Source organism: Cyprinodon variegatus, unplaced genomic scaffold, assembly GCF_000732505.1.
Source record: "Cyprinodon variegatus isolate N-32 unplaced genomic scaffold, C_variegatus-1.0 Scaffold501, whole genome shotgun sequence".
NCBI classification, from domain to species: domain Eukaryota; kingdom Metazoa; phylum Chordata; class Actinopteri; order Cyprinodontiformes; family Cyprinodontidae; genus Cyprinodon; species Cyprinodon variegatus.
The window spans coordinates 600,884-620,804 of NW_015150954.1; the positions used below are offsets into that span (position 1 = coordinate 600,884).

At 38.4% G+C, this 19,921-nt stretch overlaps 1 protein-coding gene across 2 annotated transcripts in view; it reads left to right on the forward strand.

The window, feature by feature from the left end:
- Positions 1–19,921, forward strand: part of LOC107094694 (ephrin-A2-like) — a 121,575-nt gene that overhangs the window by 99,596 nt on the left and 2,058 nt on the right. The window contains exons 1-3 of one of the 2 annotated variants that reach the window (XM_015390477.1): positions 467–663; positions 7,784–8,076; positions 12,404–12,469. In XM_015390477.1, coding sequence (XP_015245963.1) covers positions 482–663; positions 7,784–8,076; positions 12,404–12,469 — 541 coding nt within the window. In that variant the 5' untranslated portion in view covers positions 467–481. Of the gene's footprint in view, positions 1–466; positions 664–7,783; positions 8,077–12,403; positions 12,470–19,921 lie in introns of those variants that run through there. The other variant, XM_015390476.1, reaches the window with a different exon arrangement.

Consider the following 19,921-nt stretch of genomic DNA (forward strand, 5'->3'; position numbering starts at 1 on the left):
ATATATATATATATATATATATATATATATATATATATATATATATATATATATATATATATATATATAATCATATCTTCTTCTGTTTGAGCTCCAGTTTACTCTGTACATCCTGGTATTTTAAGTTTTCTGTGGGCCACAATTTTCTCTGCTGTTTGTCCTGATTTGACCCTTTGTTTTCTAGTGTTTTTTACTGGTTCTTGTTCCCCTTTTGCTATCCCCATCTCCGGTTTGAAACTTAATTTCCTGACTCCTCCGTCAGTCTTTCAATCAATTAATCACCCAATCTTTGGTCCTCTAAAGACGATGCTAATGCTGATGGAGGTGGTGACCCTGGTCACCCAGCTGAGACGGACAGAGAGCCTCGGTCCATTAGAGTGATGAGTAATGATGTGAGAAACGAGGGGACAGAGTTCAGTGAACGCATCGCCTCCCCTCCGAGCTGTTAGCGTCACCCGATCCTTCAGCTAACCGAGTTAGCATGCACTTTGCTAATGGTGTTAGAAAAGACAAAGAGGGCGAGGCGGAGGAGAGAAGCATCTCTCTGTCCTCTCTCATCATCGGGATCGTTTTCATTCTGCAGGATGTTTCTTCTTTGATGCTGCAGCTGCTCTCATCCACCAACCCCAAACTCAATCAGGAGAGCACTGATGCTGCGTTCAGGTCAGATGGGAATAATCAAAGCTGCGCTTCAGTAGCAAGGAACCACTGAAGTCAAAGTGTTTTCGATGATGATGTGGTTTTAAGGGCACCATTTGTGTTGTGAAATAACTACTTTGAGCATTTTTGACGGTAGGGAACTTCTAGGAAATAGATTATGTTTTTAATTTAAAACGTTCAACCGAAAACCTAGAACTGTTGTGCAGATTTCCTAATATTTTCATGTGAAGACAATCAGTCTTCCTTTTTTTCTTTTAAACTTTGGCTTTTTGTCATATTCAGTTGGAGGATGTCTCGTTAGAAATTATAGTCTTTCATAACTTTATATTCAGTTACATTTTCTGCTGCTTTTCAACTAACATGAAGTTTTAAATTATGTGAACACAGATTCGAGGAGTCTGGATGGTTGTTAGAAGAGCCGTAAAACTTAAAGTTTCTGTATTTATCAGCACAATCAAAGTAATTTATTTGGAGTTTAATTTAATGCCGATTTACACTAATTAGTTTCATTACTGGTCTCCTGCCCCCATGTCAAAATGTGTAAGTCCAACTCTTCATTTTTCTTTTCGTTGATGCTTGAGCTGAATCTGAAACAAGCTGTGATTAACCAGCTCGGATCTGCTAATCAGGAACGCCAAAAACAAACCAAATCAGCCTGAGCAAACCTCATTACGGAAATTTAAATTGGCCCGGTTAATTGGACAGCCCTCCATTCTGACGCCCCCACCCCCAGTGCTGCTTCTTTGAACACTTTAGCTGCGTTGTTGTATTTCTGAATGCCGTGAATATTTAAAGAGACATGAAGTTTGATTAGTTTGCTTTGTTGTGATCAGTTGTTGCATCTCTGTGTAAGAAAATCTGTGTTTTTCTGTTAAATTATGCAAATGATATATAAATGATGCAGCGGAGCAGCTGTGAGGAGAAATCATCAAGAAAAAAAAGCACTTCAGAGTTCAAACTTTCTCTGTGGTTGATCCTCTAGATTCTACATTTTTTTAAATGGTGATTTTAAACTTTTTTCAATGAAAACAATCTTTCTGCTTGAAATTGCAAATAATTACCTTTAACCTAGCCATTTCCTGCAGTCCAAGCTTAATTATTTTGACCATGTTGAAATTAGTTTGCATCCAAATCAGACTTGAACAACTCCTGCTGGGCCAGAACCACAAACTCTCTTAAGCCGGGCATACACTGTGCGATTTTTTTCAATCGTTGCACGCAGCTACAGCTCACACTGTACGACGAAACCGCAGGGTTTCGTCGTACAGTGTGAGTTCACAGCTGACAATGTATTTTCCCACACTGTGCGACCCGACGCTCTGATGCGATATACCTGCTCACGCTGTACGTCTAAAAACTTCGTCGGACTCAGCTCCGCAGTGAGATGGCGCCACTCGGATTCGTCTATCTGGAAGCCAAACGAGTAGAAGAGGAATATGAAGCTCACTAGAGTGAAATGCGCTGCCTTGGCAATTTGCGCAAGGCAACAATTTGTGCTGAAAGCCCTAAAAAGAAAAGACGACAATGTATTTGGAAAAAGACATGGCTGAGCAAACATGGCTATTATGATCTGTACATTTTACAGTCAGATCTCTATTTCACTCATTGCACCCCCGCCATGCTTCTGTGTTTTTATCTGAGAGGAAGAAGAAGAAGAATACTTGTTTGCCTACTGAGCAATTTGGCAAAGACTGAACGACTGATTTTCAAACATGTTTGATTTTACCCCAACCTTACGATTCCTGATCAGGAGGTGGTCGTGAGAGGCTGACCGCCCCTCTTTACCTCCTGTACACTACAGGACACACAAGGCGAGATCAAGCTGAAAGTGAGCCCGGTCAGAAAGTTCTCGCATGACTGGAAAGTCGCCCCAAAAAGGGCAAAAAATCACAGCGTAAGCCCGGCTTTAGAGGTGTTACCCATAAGATCCTCATTTGAGCAGAGGCCCATTTCACAAAGCAGGTTTACTGAAAACTCTTACGTTTTTTAAACCTGAAATCAGGGATCCTCAGAGTTTTTTGTTTCATGAAGAGAGATTACTCAACCTCCGTTTCTGGTATCATAGTTACATTCTCTCCAGAGATGACCTGTTCAGGTTCAGTTTTTCCCTGAATAAACTTGGTGTCCTTTATCTCTGCTTTTCTTAAAGCCAACCATGTTCTTCTGTCATTATTTAATCTGCAGATATTTGTTGTAGATTTGTGCGAACACTAAAAAGAAAATCAGTCATAGGTCATTAGAATCATTAGGTGTTAAAAAAAACAAACATGGTGACTCATTCCACTGATAATGGCTTTTCATACTTGTTTTGCACTTGCTTAATTCAGAGTCAATCTCCTCTACTCTAGTTAATTAAAAATTAAGTAATTTGTCTCTGGGTTTATTAAAGTATTTCTGATTCTGAAGCTAGATTGATGCAGAGTTGACGATTTGAGTTCATGTTTCTTAAACCTACTTCATGAAACAGGCCTCAGATCTTTTTCTCATTTTAAAAACAAAATGTATATTTAACCTAGGAATCTGCAGTTTAGGAATTTGCTATCTATTGCTCAGAAAAAAGTGACAAGAAACCTTATTTCATATTAGGACCCTTTAGCAAAGATGCTTAAAAGGCCTTGAATTATTTTCTGATAATAGTAAAAAAAAAACTGCTACTGGATTTATTCAGAAGGAAAATGTTCTGAATTATGGGGACTTGCTGTATCCCCCTCTTTACTTGGGGTTTATTTGCAAAAACAAAATAAAAAACTCCCTTTTCTGTAACAAGATCCATTTAGCCTCACTTTATACTGTAGTATTTTCTTCTTCTTTGATTGCATCATAAATATCTCCACACTAATAAATGATAAGATAAATGTACCAGTGAGGAAAAAGGTGTGGTGAAGGATTATTTTGTCAAAGTCTGAAAGAATCTGTGTGGCGTTTTAATAAATTATCAGCAACAAGGGACTGATTTAGTAAATGCAGACCAGGTGGTGTAAAACTGCCTCCTGAGAACTATCCAAACTTTCAAGCCCAAACAATAAACCACGACATCTAGAACAGACTTGAACATATTTAGGTTTCAGTTTTGGACCTGAAATCGTGTTTTCAGGCAGTTTGCGCAACAAAAGTCTGAACTTCACCACAGAACTGTAACATTTCTTGTTGAAGACTAAACTAAAGTTTAAAGTTACAGTAACAAAACACCCCCTCCCGCCGTCTGCAGGGACCCACCCGCTGTCTGGGGAGTGCTCGTTTTCCTTACCTTGAATCCCACAAGGGTGGAGTGTTGTTTCCTGCTTTGTGCTTGTGGGTTCAAGTTTTCAAGTCTTGGCCTCATTAGTTTCTGTCTTTGGTCCCTCTGGAGAGTGTAAGAGTTCATCGTGTTCAAGCAAACGGTTAAAGCATGACGACTGCGATCTGAAACAGTCATCAGCAACCAGCTGTCTGAAGAATATTTGTTGATGTATCTGTGCTGAAGTCATCAGAGAAACCTACATCTTCACAATTTTCTGTAATTTGTTTTAAACCTCATTAATCAACCAAAGTTCCTTTGGATTTGGAAGATCTGGAGGTTTTTTTTGGGGACTTTGGACTAAGTTCTGTCCATAATGTGTGCATGTTGTCCTTAAAAAAATGTCAAACGTGCTCTAAAAAGGGTAAAATCCAACTAAGGAAAACCTAGATGCTACATTCATCAGTGTTAAGCATTGATATAAACCAATGTTTGTGTAAAAAATGGTCTTAAGAGTGAAAAATAAACGTTAGAAATAACCGAATCCTGATTGATGATGGGATTTAAGACGGCTGCCGTTGTTTGTAGCTGTCTCGATATCAGTTTGCATCAGTGTGGCTCAGTTATTTGTTTTATTTTCTGGTGTTCCCGTCACTTGAACGGCAGAAAAAGAGTTCTTCCAAGTGAGCAAGAGCAGTTCTAAGAGGCCGCTGCCGGCAGGAAGCGGGTCCAGCTGGTAGCAACGTCTCCCTTCTGTAAACACCAAAACGCTCTGATAAACGGTCCACCCTGATTAATTGGTGCCCCTCGGGGTTTGGGGGAAAACACACGCACACGAGCAGCCGATGATCAATTGTTTCCATGTGTGGCGTTTGGACCTGGAGACGGTGAACTCTGGGCGGCTGCATGCATGGGATGGATTAACCTGAACTCGGAAACACTTTTTATTGCTCTGCTTCTTTGTGCTCTTTCATGTCGTCTGCAGGCTCATGTTAGAAACATGAACTTGAGTAGCTGCTGCTGCTCTTTTTGTTCCCTAAATCTGGTCCAGAAATGTTTCAGCATGTTTTTTTTTTTTTTAATTGTCAGGAAATTGTAAAACATGAAAGCAGGTTTGCTTGGAGCAAACACAGCTTTAGGAAATGGCTAAACTTAAAATTTTTATTCAAAACATTCGATTTTTGGATCCTTTTATATATTTCATCAACAGCTTTTTTGTTTGTTTTTTAGAACTTTAAAATGTGATGGATAAAATATTAATTTCAGCTCTGAAATCATCATCTCAACCCTAAAACTGCTTTTTCAGGTGATGAATTTGAGAAAAACTAAAATCATTCAGGCTTTTTTTAAAGTAGCCGTTTGCATAAATGTTAAAGCAAAACAAATTAACTATTATTTTCCTGTTTCACTTTCTTTAATTTTTCTATGAGGGAAACGTTTTGTCTCATCAGCTCTAATGGAATGTTTTTTTTATTAACATATTGTGCTGTTATTTTTCTTTTTTTCCCCCCTGGGCCCCGGAAAAAACAAAAAAATAAAAAAAAAAAAAAAGAAAGAAGCATTAGAGGAGTTGCCTACTTTTTTTTTGTAAATATATATTCCTTTCCTGTTTTCTTTTTTTCCCATTACCTTTCCCGTCTTATGTCTTTTTTAATTTTCAAATTTTTGGGGGGTTTTCTTCTATTTTTCCCTTTTATGTCTGTTAGAAGTCACATTTATTTGAAGAAACATATTCTGCCCTTTTTCACCCTGTTGTTGGGAGGAGAAAAAGGAAAGAACTCCAACTTTAATTTGTAAAGTTAATGTTCTTCTTTAATGATGAAAGTTTTGTATTTAACGATGTCTGTCTCCTCCCATTAACAGCTACACTAAAAACACTACAGATGCATGAATAATTCAGCTGGAGAACAGATTTGCAGAAATTTTCTTAATTGGCTCTGGTTGTTGATCTGCATGTCTAATGATGAAAATCAGAGAATCGAATAATCAATATGAACATTATCAAACACCAGATATTAAAAATCAGATGATTAGAGTCACATATTTTGATGCATAAATAGGAACATTTTTGTAATTTGCTAATCTTCAGTTGGATTTCAAATCTCTTCCTCCAATTTAACATCTCCTGCACTTTTTTGTCTTTTCTGTTTTTTGTTCCCCAGAATAAAATCAAAATCTGAATCAGTATCAGGCAGGAAAAAGTGTAATCATTGTACCCTGACCTATGTCCAAGTACCAGAAACCAGCTATTTTTGCCCATATATCTCTGTTGAATACATTTAATGGAAAGTTGCACTTGAACAAATGTTAATTTAGTTCAGTTTACATTTATAATATGAACCAAGATAATTTCTTTAAACAAATTACTGAAGACAGACCAGATTTTCATTATGGTCCTTGCTGATAAAGCCATACGCATAGTTATACATTAGTGCTGTTTAAAGGAATTTATGGTTCTACATAATTTACATACATTAAATCCCAGGAGGAACAACAAATCACCTGACAGGGATGGCCACAGCGTTGGGCCAGTGATTGGGTTAGAGCGGTTATGGCTCCCCTGGCCCCTGCCAACCCCTGATCCTTAATCTTTTATCACTTGTAAAATGAATATTTGATCCACCTTCTGCTGTATTCTCAGTTCCTGCAGAGGATCGCCAGGCAACATTTGTAGTAATAACACCAGATTGATTAATAAATGCTCTTTCTCAAGCTGTGTTTGTTAAGAATCTATACAATCCTGATCTGATCTAAGATCAACATTTATAAACATAACTACAAAGAGGACATGCATTGTTCATAACTTGTTCTCACTCTGATGCCCTCAAACTAGTTGCACAACCACAGTGTCTTATGCTACGTTCTGACCGCACGCTGCAGAGGCAGCAGAAGCAGCTAGTTTATATGCAAAGTCTATGGTTGACAAGCATCAAGGTGCAGCAAAAGGTCCTGCAGCGCATTTTGAGCAGCAGGAGCAGCACGTCTGAGCAGCTGAGGCAGCGCCTCAAGAGCTTCTGAGCATCCGACGCATGTGATGCACTTCAGAAGCAGCAGCAGTTGGAAAAATTTTACTTTTGCTGCTGGATGCCCCACATCAGCCAATCAGAAGCTGATCTGGGAGCTGGCAGTGAAACAGACACAGCACTGCTGATGCAGATCACTACGATTACTCCTCTGAAACAGTTTATTAACGCCTAAAATAACTTAAAATGTCGAAACCTGTAGGCAAAATATTTTTGATGTTATTATTCCGGTGCCTGCAGTTTGGATTACGTATGTGAAAAACACCTTCCAGTCGCCACGAACAGTAGCGGAAAACCGGGACCGGGCCAGAGGCTGTTGTTTAAGGGGTCTGAGCGGCTCCTACAGCGATATAATATTTGAAGGCAGGATCGTAATCTTGATGAACTGACTGCACAGATGAAGTTTTCAGGTGGACTTTCTTACTTAAAAACATATTAGAACTACTTTTGACCAACTTATCACAGCAGATATAGCAAAGCCGCTCTCTGCCACTGAACACAGGAGCAGAAGCATCTAGACACACTTTACTGGACGTCTGACCCTAATGTGTACAAATATAAAAAAATGAAGCAGCAAAAGCTTTTCGACCGGCCAGCTAGAGCAGCAAAGATGCTTCAGCTGCGTGTCAGAACTAAACTTGTACAAGTATAAAAAATGAAGCAGCACCCACGTTTTTGCTGTTTCTGCTGCATGCGGTCTGAATATAGCATTACTGATGTTGTATTTTTAAATGAAACAAACCTCAAGCTTTTGTGTTAGATAACTTAATAAACCATTGCTGATTGAAATATACAGTTCTTCAGATGATGTCTCCTTTATTTTTCTCATAAAAATTTTACTGATTCATCAAATTAAATGTGGGCCCCTTGTTTACCTCATCAGGTTCTTCCGGGGTGACTACACAGTGGAGGTGGCAATCAATGACTACCTGGACATCTACTGTCCTCACTACGAGGTGCCAGAGTCGGCCGAGCGCATGGAGCACTACGTTCTTTACATGGTGAACTACGACGGCTACATGAGCTGCAACCACTACAGGAACGGCTTTAAACGCTGGGAGTGCAACCGGCCACAGAGCCCCAACGGGCCGCTCAAGTTCTCCGAGAAGTTCCAGCTGTTCACGCCCTTCAGCCTGGGCTTCGAGTTCAGGCCGGGACATGAGTACTACTACATCTGTGAGTACTAAACGCTCTGTACTTCTATTAGAATCCATTGTAATATTCTAAATACTAAATTCTAAAATTTAGTGACTGGATAAACTACAAACGGCTCTGAATTCAGCAGCTTGTAGAACCACTACCAGCAGGAAGAACTCAGTCAGCTCGGTGATTCCAGAATAGTCTGTCATTTTATTTTCGTGCATCATTACCTGTTCCTGTAAAATGAGTCCATATCACCATTCTTCCTATACTGTGCTGAAAAGCTTTGTTCTTCTAATAATTGTCTATTTTGTTTATTTAGAGGGAATGTTTATAACAAATTTGTTGTTCTTTACATCAAACTTATCTTTTATTATTCCTAACACGAACGTTTTATCTTGGAGTTTTAAAAATAAGAAAAGATTTAAAGGAGTTGGGCCTGACTCGGCATAAATGCAGTTTAACAGTAAGTTTTTTTTTTGTTTTTTTTTCTGAAGAACACAATAAAAATGTTTAATTTTTTTTTTTAACATAACACTGATGTTACGTTCAGGATGCTAACTGGGACCTTTGCAATCTGCAATAGTGAAAAAACAAAAACTCCAGAGGTCAGAGCCCAGTAAGGCCTCAGCTTGGGGAGGTTTTGCTGGACTATCTGGGATTCGAGTGCCATTTTAAAACTTTTACACTTACAGTATTAATAATTATTCCCTCTGCTTCCTTCATAGATTCATGGTTAGTACTGAACTTACTAAATTTCCCCCCTAATTTGTTTACGCTTGCTTGAATTAGTTTATGATTCTTTCCAAAAATTAAATGTTCTATTCTGTTTTACTTAAAAAAAAAAGTAAATGCACATAAGAGGAGCTGGAAACGTATTTGTTGAATAAGTTCTGACATATCGAATATTTACCTCGCATGACTGATCAGCTGTTTCCGCTGCCGGCGTGTTATTAGAATCACATTTCCTCTCGAGATCTCTGGATGCTGTGCAACATCTCTAATACTACAAGACATAATAAAGTAACTGCAATTTTCTTGATTGCTACACATAGATTAGAACCTGCGTCCGTTACTAACTTTATTTCCTGTTTTTCTTTTGCAGCGAAGAGTAACGTATGACGACATTATGCTTTGCATCTGGGTTACCTCACTCTCATGGCTAATTTGCATTTTCTTTTTTTCTGCATTTTAAAAGTTTGGACATTTGGGATGAAAAAACAGCTAATAACCGTTTCCTCTCTGAGGTTGTGGTTGATGTCTTTTATTTTTTAAATTTCATTAACACACACCTGGATGCTCCAGAATAGTTGATGACCTGCATGTTTTATAGGAGCTCACAGTGATGATGACCAATCGACCAATGCGTTTGTTTATCAGCACCTGGCTGCTAATTTCCCTTTTTAATCCTGTAGAAGCAGCAATGGAGTCCTTGTAGTTTTTCCATGCAGTTGTAATCTCTGCCTCGTCTTTGATAAATTACAGTGTGAATACATTTGAGTCATGATTCAAATAATCTCGTAGTCCAGTTCAGGCTAGATGTCTGTCCTGTTAAAACCTCTAGAATTCAAAAATGGCGTGCTTTGTTTTTAGCTAGAGGAAGAAGCAGATTGCTCTGAAATGCTTGACACTTGTAGATAAACCCATCAAGTCCCCAAGAAGATTTGTCATTTATTGATGAATGGCTTCAAACTAAATTGAGCATTTTCTAAAGTAGGAGAGGAATGGTACATTAATGGTAAGAACGACAAGTTTCTCTTTCAATTGACCAACTATTGACTAATTATTCGAAATGAGCGTGTTATTTCTCTCCTCTAAAATGACCTGTTTTCTGGCACCATGACCATCTGATGATGTGGTCTGAACCCAACATCAAGAGCCCGTCAGGGTTTACCAACAAAGGTCAGACAACACGAAGCAAAAGCAGGTTCAAAACTCACAGAAACGCAAGCTGCAGGCATTTTGTTCTGTCTGGACATAATTTGTCCTCCAAGCTGGAAAACATTTCCTAAATTGTGGCTCGTTTGGACTGAAAGGCCTCCAGCAGAGACAGAGACGCAGTTTGTTTTAAATGACACTTAATGACTGTGTGTGTGTGCGTAATGAATGCAGCAGGTTCAGAGCAGAAACATGAATAATACATTCTCTGCGGGTCAGAGTCAAACAGCAGAACAAAGAATCTGAAACTGGAGATTTAATTCAAAAGCTTTTTATAAAATTCCTTTTATTCAGCTGGATTATGTTTGACTCTGCTGTTGGAAAACCTAATTATACCGACTTGTAAGTAAGCTTAGACACAGGAATATCTGGTATGAATATGATATTTGGACATGTCTGTTTAAATGGAGTCATTGGCCAAGAATGGCCTGATTGTCAAGCATGGTGGTGGTGGGATGATGAGCTGGGGTTTGTTTGCTCCTTCCTTTCATTGGATTGAGCGTGAGTTTCAATGAAAATATCTACATATGTTAGTCTGACAGCTAGTTATTCTGAACTTTATTCCCTATACCAAGGCTACCCAAAGTCGGCCCTAGAGGGCGGCTGTCCTGCAGGTTTTAGAGGTTTCCTCCTCAAGCACAGCTGATTTCCATCAATAGCTGATTAACAGGCTTTTTCTGAACTGCAATCATCATAATCAGCTGTGCTGCAGCAGGGTAACCTCTACAACCTACAGAACAGCGGCCCTCGAGGGCCAGCTTTGGGCAGGCCTGCTCTATACCATGGTCTAAATCTTGTCTTTTCTAATCTGTAGCCGTGGTTCTATCCAACCGAAATGCCAATCTTAAACAAACTTATAAAAGTTTGAAAAAAGGAAATGCGCAAAGTGTAATGTTGTCATATGTCTCTGTACACATTACGTTGTGACACAGGGCTGTAATAAACAAGCAGTAAGGCCAGGCACGTTTATTTGTATAGCACAGTTCAGTATACGGACAGTGTTTCACATGAATTAAACGGTAAAATACTGTAGAAGCAAAATTAAGTGAAAAACATGATAAAAACAGATAGTAAAGCAAATAAAACAGTTGGAGCACACACTTAAACTAATGATACATTACTTAACATTTTAGGTTTTTAACTTAAAAGAACTCAGGCTTTCAGCACTTTTACTGTCTTCTGGCAGTTTGTTCCAGAAAAGTAGAGCATAGGAACTAAACGCTGCTTCTATATGTTTGATTCTAGTTCTGGGTGGACATAGTAGTATGCTAGAAGACCTGAGTGTTCTGGGAGGTTTATGCACTGGTGACAAATCTGTTATGTATTGAGGTGCCGATCCATTCAGTGATTTATAGACTAGCAGAAGGATTTGTGGCTCTATTCTCTGAGCTACAGGGAGCCAGTGGAAGGACTGCAGAACTGGGCTGATGTGCTCTATTCTCTTAGTTCTAGTGAGAACACGGCCAGCAGTGTTTTGGATCAGCTGCAGCTGTCTGATGGACTTTTTATGCAAACCTATGAAGACATGTTTTGCAATAATCAATTCTACTAAATATAAATGTATAGATGACTTTTTTTCTAGATTCTGCTTGGACACTAGTCCTTTAATCCTGTAAATGTTCAGTAGGGACTGAAATCCATCACTGACCACAGATTAGTAATATAAGTTTTAATAAATGTGTGGTTTTTGGGCAAGTTGTTCCTACATTACCATGTCCCTTAGCAATGGCAATTTTGCCTCCAGCCATGTTTACGTGAATAATAGTAACATCTGGGAAGACCCCGACAGCAGAAACAGCTGATCAGTGAGTAAAGGTTTGCAACATGCGAGCTGATACAAAAAAAGTGAAAACTTTTTTGCGAATTTAAGGCCGTTTTCTTGAATGTGTATCCGTTTCCATTAAAGTTTTGGGATTTTAAACTTTAAAATGCACTTTAGTGAAAGCTGAGGGAAATGCACCTTCTGTCTCTACTCCTTGTGTCATTCATTTTGCTATACATCCTTCTTGCTTTCCTTTTCTCCCCATCACCTCTTCTGTCCTCCCATTGGTTCCTTCATAATCCTTCCTTCTAATTGTGTTTTTCCTTCCTTCCTTCCTTCCTTGCTCTGACGGCCTAGTCAAAGTCCAGAGATCAAACCGACTGGCTAAGTCAGTGAAAGATTACTTCACAACCCCATAAATGACTAAAGATTAAAGTTTTCTGGAGTGAAGGGTTGCTTTTGAATCACTAGCTAAACTTTAGGACCTTCCAAATATCCTAAAGAAACAGTAAATCTAGTAGGTTACATTTACTGTGTGACCATGTTTTCATGTAATGTTTTTGTTGTTTTCCTGGATTGCATTGCTTTTCATGTATCCATCGACTAGCTTTAAACAGTGACTTGTTTGCAGGGAAATAAGCTTTCTTTGTGTTTTATCTGCAGCGTCCCCACATCCAAACCTGGCTGGGAAACCATGCTTGAAGCTCAAAATCTACGTCAAACCAAGCAGTGAGTCAGAACCTTTTTATACATTTTGTCATTTTCTGTGAACGGACCTCTACATTTTTTAACAAGTTAAATGGCTCCAGAGGTAAAGTCGTTCATTTGAACTTGGTAACTTTTTTCCTCCATTCACATAAATCTTAACAGTCATTAAGTATTAATGAAACCATTAATTCCTAAACAATGTTTTGACAAATTGAGGTATTCCAATTGTTCAATAGGTTTCTGTCAAATTTTCTACAGTTCTTTGGTGCTTTTTAGCCAATCTTTCTAAATTTTAAACTCAAACAGATGCCAGTATAAACTCTATATGCTCCTGACCTGCTTTGACAGCACAGTACAACGTGGACAGTATCATCAGAGATTTTACCTGAAACTTGACTTTTTGATTTTAAAAAACAATTAATGAAGGATAATGAACAAAAGAATGAGATCCTAGATTCAAGTGCTGCAATGGTCTATTTCTGCAGGGTGGCTGAAATTCACTAAGGACAAGAAATAAAACAAAATACATGAACTGAGCTTAATTGTAGCACACGTTTTTACATTAATACAGCTGACTGGAGCTCCAATATGGATGGAAATCTATATCTAGTGAAAGAAAAAATGAACCTAAAACTTTTTTTTTTCAATTAATAAAATGAAAAACTTTTATTAAAATCTTAATGTTTTATAGAATAAACCCAGTACGTAACATTTAGACTTACCAAATTCTGTAAAAAAAATTATGTATATTTTACCAAAATAGAAACAACTAATGTTTATTGGGATTAAATGATTTTTTAAATCCAAAATTGAATACATTAAATAGTAGCAGCTATCCTGCATTAATATAGGAAACATAGCTTTATTTTTTTCTCAAATAAACTCCTGAAATGAAACCTTAGATTATACACTTTCACATGATGTTCAAGAGCTTTGTGGTTGTTCAAGATTCTTTTTTATATATATATATAAAATATCTATGCTAATATTTTTTTTAGTTTATTTTAAAGGTGGGGGATTAAAAAGGAAAACTTCAATGCATTTTCATTCCAGGTACTGCTTGTTGCTGGCATTGCTCCAATATTCTCACAAATAGCTCCTAATGTTTGTTTTCAAATTTCTGACAAATGAATGACAGTTGCCCTATGGAAAGGGTAGTTTTATTATTTTGTGAAAGCTGCTATAGGCTTAGGCTGCTGGAGGACATAGGGACCCCTATTTCATCATTCTGCTTCATTCTATCTCTATTCTCCCACTCTGCAGAATCTGTTAGTTCAATCTCTAATGTTATGCTCTCTCTGCTTTTTCTCATAGTAGCTTTGCCTCATCTGTTTCTGTTTGGCTGTGATACTATCCTGGAGAGAAATATATATAAGCTATATAATATATATAGCTATATAAATAAACTGAATTGAATTGAAGTTAACAGATCCATTTGTGGGCACACCCAAAAGGCATGGGAACACCAATAGGAATAGAAGGCATCCTCTGAAAGAATAGACCAACTCTCCTGATTGGCCTTCCTGTGTTGTGGGGGTACAGCCACAAATTGAGCCATTTAAGGGTCATGGTTAAATGGCATGAAGTGAAATTATAATTATTGTATTGAGACTGTAAAGCATGCCTTTATTTCAAAAAATTAAAAATATATATACAGTATAAACATTTTGCATACTGCTCTAGTGAAAAAGTTTGTTTCACCTGGTTTAATTTTGTAAAACTTTAAATTTCTGTCAACACCACTCATGTTTTGGTCTGTAATTCTCTGCAAAGATGATCCTCACTCTCATGCAGCTGCAGATTTGTTGCTTTTTTTCCTAAATGTGAAAGTGAATCCCATCCTCTGCGTCCCATTAATGAGGCCTCCTTTTATGCTTGTGCTAAACGGAGAGTTGATTAGATGTCGAGTTTAGTTACCTGATAGATGTCACCTGTTCTGAGCGAGTGTTTTTTGTCACTGTGGAGAAAAAGCTGTGCTTATTCATGTGGCTGATTTGAATTCTCTGTTAGTCCTGTTTGGAAAGGATACTTAAATGAAGGAAAATAAATGCTTGAAATGGTTTTATTATTACCATTAAAAACAGTAAGGCGATGTGTGAAAATGGATCATGATTGAAATGTGGCTTTGCCAGTCAAAATTACTGTAAAAAAACAAAACAAAAAAAACCCCTTAAAACTCATCCTCTGCTCTAGGGTAAAGAGCTTTGAGGTTTCAGTGTAACTGGAAAAATAAATTTGGTCCATTTACTAGATGGTAAAAGGGTTGTGTAACCGGCTTTATGACCTCCATTCAAGTTAATTGAAATATTAGCTGCTGAACGGAGGGGGGAGGGATTAAGAACTGAAAGAAAAGGGGAAAAAATGTAGGAAATGTAAAGTTTCGATTCAATTAAACTCTGCTGAACCTTCTGCAGTCATCTGGTATAAAAACATATGTCTATATAGATATATGTATATTGATATATATAGATATAGATATATCTATATATGCTATGATAAAAAATAAAGAAAAGTTGTAGAAAAATATTTGTAGATTATTTTGGAGCCTAATCTAGAATGTAGATTATCTTTTCTTGTTTAGGAGCCACATAGCTAAGTTTAAAAAGGCTGAGAAGAACCACTGCACAAGTGCTTACTTCCAGAACCAAATACTTTTGTCTGTCTTCTCCCCTACCCTCGGTTTCTTTGTTAATGGCTTCTGAATGGCTTGTGGCAGTCTGTGGGAGTGGGACTTGAACTCTGGACCTCTGGATGCCAAGCGTAATACCCTAAACACTAGGCCACCACTTCCCCCAATCTATCCAGAACGCTACTGTTAACCAGAGGCAGAACTGTATCCTGCTACATGGAATTACAGAAATCATTCCAGTGAATTAAAGCTGTCAAGTCTCCCGTTTGTCAGCTACAGATTTTACCCCTTTTTCCCACATTCCTGCATATTACCAGCCTCTTGCAAATTTCACTTATTATTGTATTATATAATTATATATATTAAAAAAACTAAAACATATCTGCCTCTCCAAACAGGATTTTCGTTGGCATTGTAAGTCAAAATCCGATCACCTTATTGTAGATGCAATTGATCGAAACGTTTATTTCAGATTTCTTGTGCAAATGCCTTGAAAAATAATAGATACTGTAGCTTGATAGTCGGACGGCTCGCTGCTAATTTCGTAAAGATTCCCATATTTTCAAATCCAAAACTTGACATGTATGCAGTGAGTCCACAAAGAACAGATCTGATCTATTAGAAATGATGTGTGGTTTCCCAAATATCTCTCAGATAAAAGTAGGAATATCATAAATTTCCCTCAGACCCATATCATAAAAACTGGTCTACAAGTGTCTACAAGAAGCATTATATCAAAGCCATTCCAACCAAACTGGGGTTAGTGCTAGCTAATAGGGGTAGAGTATCCTTACTTTCCTCAGATAGGTGACATCATGTTTGTAAACTGAAAGAACTGTCACATCAAAAACTTTGCAATTCTTCTAATGTTTTTATTCACAATCCTCCAATCTGAGGAGCCATCATCATATTTGAATTAATCCCTCCTGCTTCATGCGAAGCTGTAAATGTCATTTCGAAGCCGAGTAAGTGTGAAAACTCGCAGCTGTCATAGTGAAGGATTTAAACACTTCCTCACTGTTTCAAAGCAGTTTAGGTGATTCTAACTGTCACTGCAGAGAACAGCATTAACACATTTACACCATATCACTGGCTGGAAATCCTGCGTCTACCCCAACAAATCAGCGTTCATCACCTCCACCGCTGCTGGAAGCTGATTTGTCAGATATTTGATGGGGGCTTTGCAGAGTAAACGCCGTGTGCTGCTGAGCGGGATGAAGAAGTGTCCATTAGGCGAGGAGGTGGATCGTCTTCACATGCACTGATTGCTCTGAAACAGTTGAGCTGTGAAAGAAAACACTCAGAATATTTAAAGCATTGAGCAAACAAACTGTGCACAAATTATTTCTCACTGCAGGTTTTAAGCTGCATCAGTAATTTGGTCCTGCCAGGTTCACAATATATAATGGAACAAAAAAGTAAATACAGAACATGCTGTAAAGTTTTTGTGATTTAAAGTAATAATAGGGGTTCAAGCATTGAATCACAGGAGTCCAACAGGAGTTTAACATGCAGTTTTTATATTTTCAGTTTTTCTATGTTCAACCACCACTTTCAACAACATTATAAAGTAGGAGATGACAGTGGCACACCTTTATGATGACATCTGACAGTTTATCCACACTTTGCCCTAATTTTCACTGTAGTCCATCAAAATACTCGTCTTCTTCCACTTCATTTAGAACCGCTTCTTGGGGGCAGCAGTCTCAACTGAGATTCCCAGACTTCCCTCTCTCCACACATCTCCTCCAGCTCCGCTCAGTAAAGCCTGTGGTGCTCTCAGGCCTGCAGAGAGACTTTGTTCCTCCACTGTATATTCTGGGTCGTCCCTTCGGCATCCTCCCAGTGGGACATGCCTGGAACACCTCTGGTGGGAGGCGTCCAGGGGTCATCTAAAAAAGATGTCCGAGCCTCGCAGAATGACCAAGCTCCTCACCCTCTCAAGAGCCCAGCCAACCTACAGAGAAGGATCATTTCAGCTCGTGAATCCTGGATCTCATTCTTTCGGTCAAAACCCAGGTTTCATGAATGTAGGTGAGGGTAGGAATGTAGACAAGTAAGTCTAGAGCTTTGCCTCTTTGCTCAGCTCTCTCTTCACCGGTGCAGCGTCTGCACTATAACAGCAGATGCACCGATCAGTCTATAAATCTCACGCTTCATGGAAATATAAGCTTAAACTAAATTCGAAAATTTTTAAGAAAATACCTTTAAGAATAATTCCACATGGAGTAACCTTTTAGAAGTACACATTTACTAAAATATAAAAAAAATATATATATATAACAAGATAAGGCACCTGATAACTGCAGGCCTAAAAGATAAAATGTTTTAAACATCCATTCATCGAGTTATCTATCTGTAAAAAGTATAGATGTCTGTCAGTCACTCCAAAACATTTCCAACACACAGAAGAAACAGTAAACATAAATGCTCTCCTTCTATCCTCTATTTTATTTTCTTCCCTGTTTTCCCGTCAGTCCAAAGCTGCCTCTGTCTTTTCCATCATAAGCGTCACTCTTTGCTTAACCTGTGAGCTGATTAAAGTAAACAGAGGCTGATTTTGGACAAAGTGGGAGAAGTGTATCTATTTATGTTATAATCTTAAGCTCATTGATTAAGTGATGTGATTAATGACTAGCTGGCTTTTACACATTGGCACAGTGTCCTCTAGTTTATCACACACTGGTTTTCTCATAGGGTGAGCCTGCCGCTCACTGAACCACAGAGCTCCAGAGAGGAGCGCTGTTAGCCCCACCCACTGGAAACTGCATGTGGACCAAACTACTTTGTACAACAGGGGTGTGGGGGGTCATGCTCTTTCATAATAAAGAAGAACATTTTAGATAAAAAATTTTAGACCGCTAACCTATTTTTAAAACTGTGATCCAGTCATTTAAAAAAAATTTTTTCCCCTTGTGTTATTAGCTTTTTCCTCACTGTTTTTGTACCCAACATATGGTGTGAAACAAGTGAGATCAATTCTGTGTGAAGTCAAAATTATGACTATAGGAAAACTTGATCAAAGCCATCGGATGTTTGACACTTAAATGCTTCTAAAATTTAATTATATTATGATTTTTTTATTTCATAGTATTTAGTCATATGAAAGTCATTTAAGGGGAAATTTAATTTGGTAAAACAGGATCACCACTAAACACTTTGGATCACAAGCAGAATGTCACTAAAATGACTGGTATCAAAAATCATCTTGAAATGACTACAGTAACAGTGAGCTATGGCAGCAAGAACATCAGGGCGGATTTATACTGAGAAACCAGGTTGTCTCCATGTGTGTCGTAGTGAATGCAAATGTGCCCCCGCCCCTTCTGCAGACACTCTGGTGCCCCTCTCCAAAATTCTAGGTGACCGCAGACGGGAGGCATCTGATTGATCAAATCTACATCCGCTCTACACTATGCATGTTCCTTGTTTGGTACCTTACCAGCTTGTTTTGTTTGTATGACCTCCATTGTGGAAAATGCCCCGTGAAGCTGGACCAGCTAGAAGAGGGAGGTGCGCGAGAACGCTGGGACCCTTTATCCACCTGGATCCCAGCTCTTTTTGGCCCTCATGTCCCTCCGTTGTCCCATAAACTTGCCCCTTACATTTTTCCACTTCCTCACCGCCTCGGCCGTACCTAGACCCACAGCTAGTTTGTGATTGTCCCTCTTGTGTTGTGGTGTGGTATAACAGAGTGCAGACCACGCTTCAGTATTGGACCTTTTATGGTAATGACAGACATGGTGTAAAAAACTGAATAATTTATGAGAAAAGAATCTAAAGATCACATTAGGACATTCCAATAATCCTGAAAAGCATATTGGACATAAAAAGATCAGGGTCTATAGCAAAGGCCACTTGTGACTTCAATAAAAATCACTAAGCATACTCTGTACTTATCACATACCGTTTTCACTTTTTTACACATGAAAATAATTACTTGGCTCTTTACAAGCATATGGTGTGAATTAAGTTTCAGAAGCTCCATCAGAAATATGTTGCTTATTTTCCAAAATGAAAAATGTTCTCTCCGTTCTTTAGATGAGGACATTAATCTTATTCATGTCCATTTTTCACATCTACACTTTGTCACGGCAGTGTGGGGTTTGGAACAGATGACTGCTTTTAGACGCATTACTGTGACTTGCACTAGAGCACCGGCTGGTCCTGTCTGTCATTCTTTGCTATTTACCATACCCAGCATCTCTGCTGCTAAACGAAATTTACAGCTGCACAGTCGCAATGAAAGAGAAATCTACTAATGAAATTAGAGAAGCTCACTTAGTTCAAAGGTATAACGGCTTCTTAATAGAACCATAGCGTGGTTCTACTGGACTTGAGGCGTGTTAACACCTAGAGATTGTTTACTTTGGTTCAAATCAGGTGACGAGTTTAGCATCTACGTAGCTTTTTCCAGTAGTTTTTGGTGTTTGCTTTGGTTCCACAACTGAGCTGCATAGTTTGTTTTGTGAACCTTGAGCGCCTTGGAGAGAAGGCAGACTACATGTTGCAAGATCAACCTCAAATCCTAATGGTATTTGGTTCAATGCAATATTTAAAAGCTGTAGACAGATGAAAAAATATACAATAACCAATTAGATGGTGCTCACTGGATATGGGAGAAAGACGTTTATTTTACTGGAACCAAAGTTTACTTAACCAAATCTAGACAAGTTTGTAATTCAGACGTTCGTTTGAAAAGCATCCTCAGTTCATATTTCATGCTTTTATCAGCCATTCTACACTTGGGTTATTACGAGCACAGCTGCTGGTTTTATGGTAATATCTGATTCCACACATAGAGCTGCGAAGTCTGCAAGGGAAGATCCTTCCTGCCTACGGCT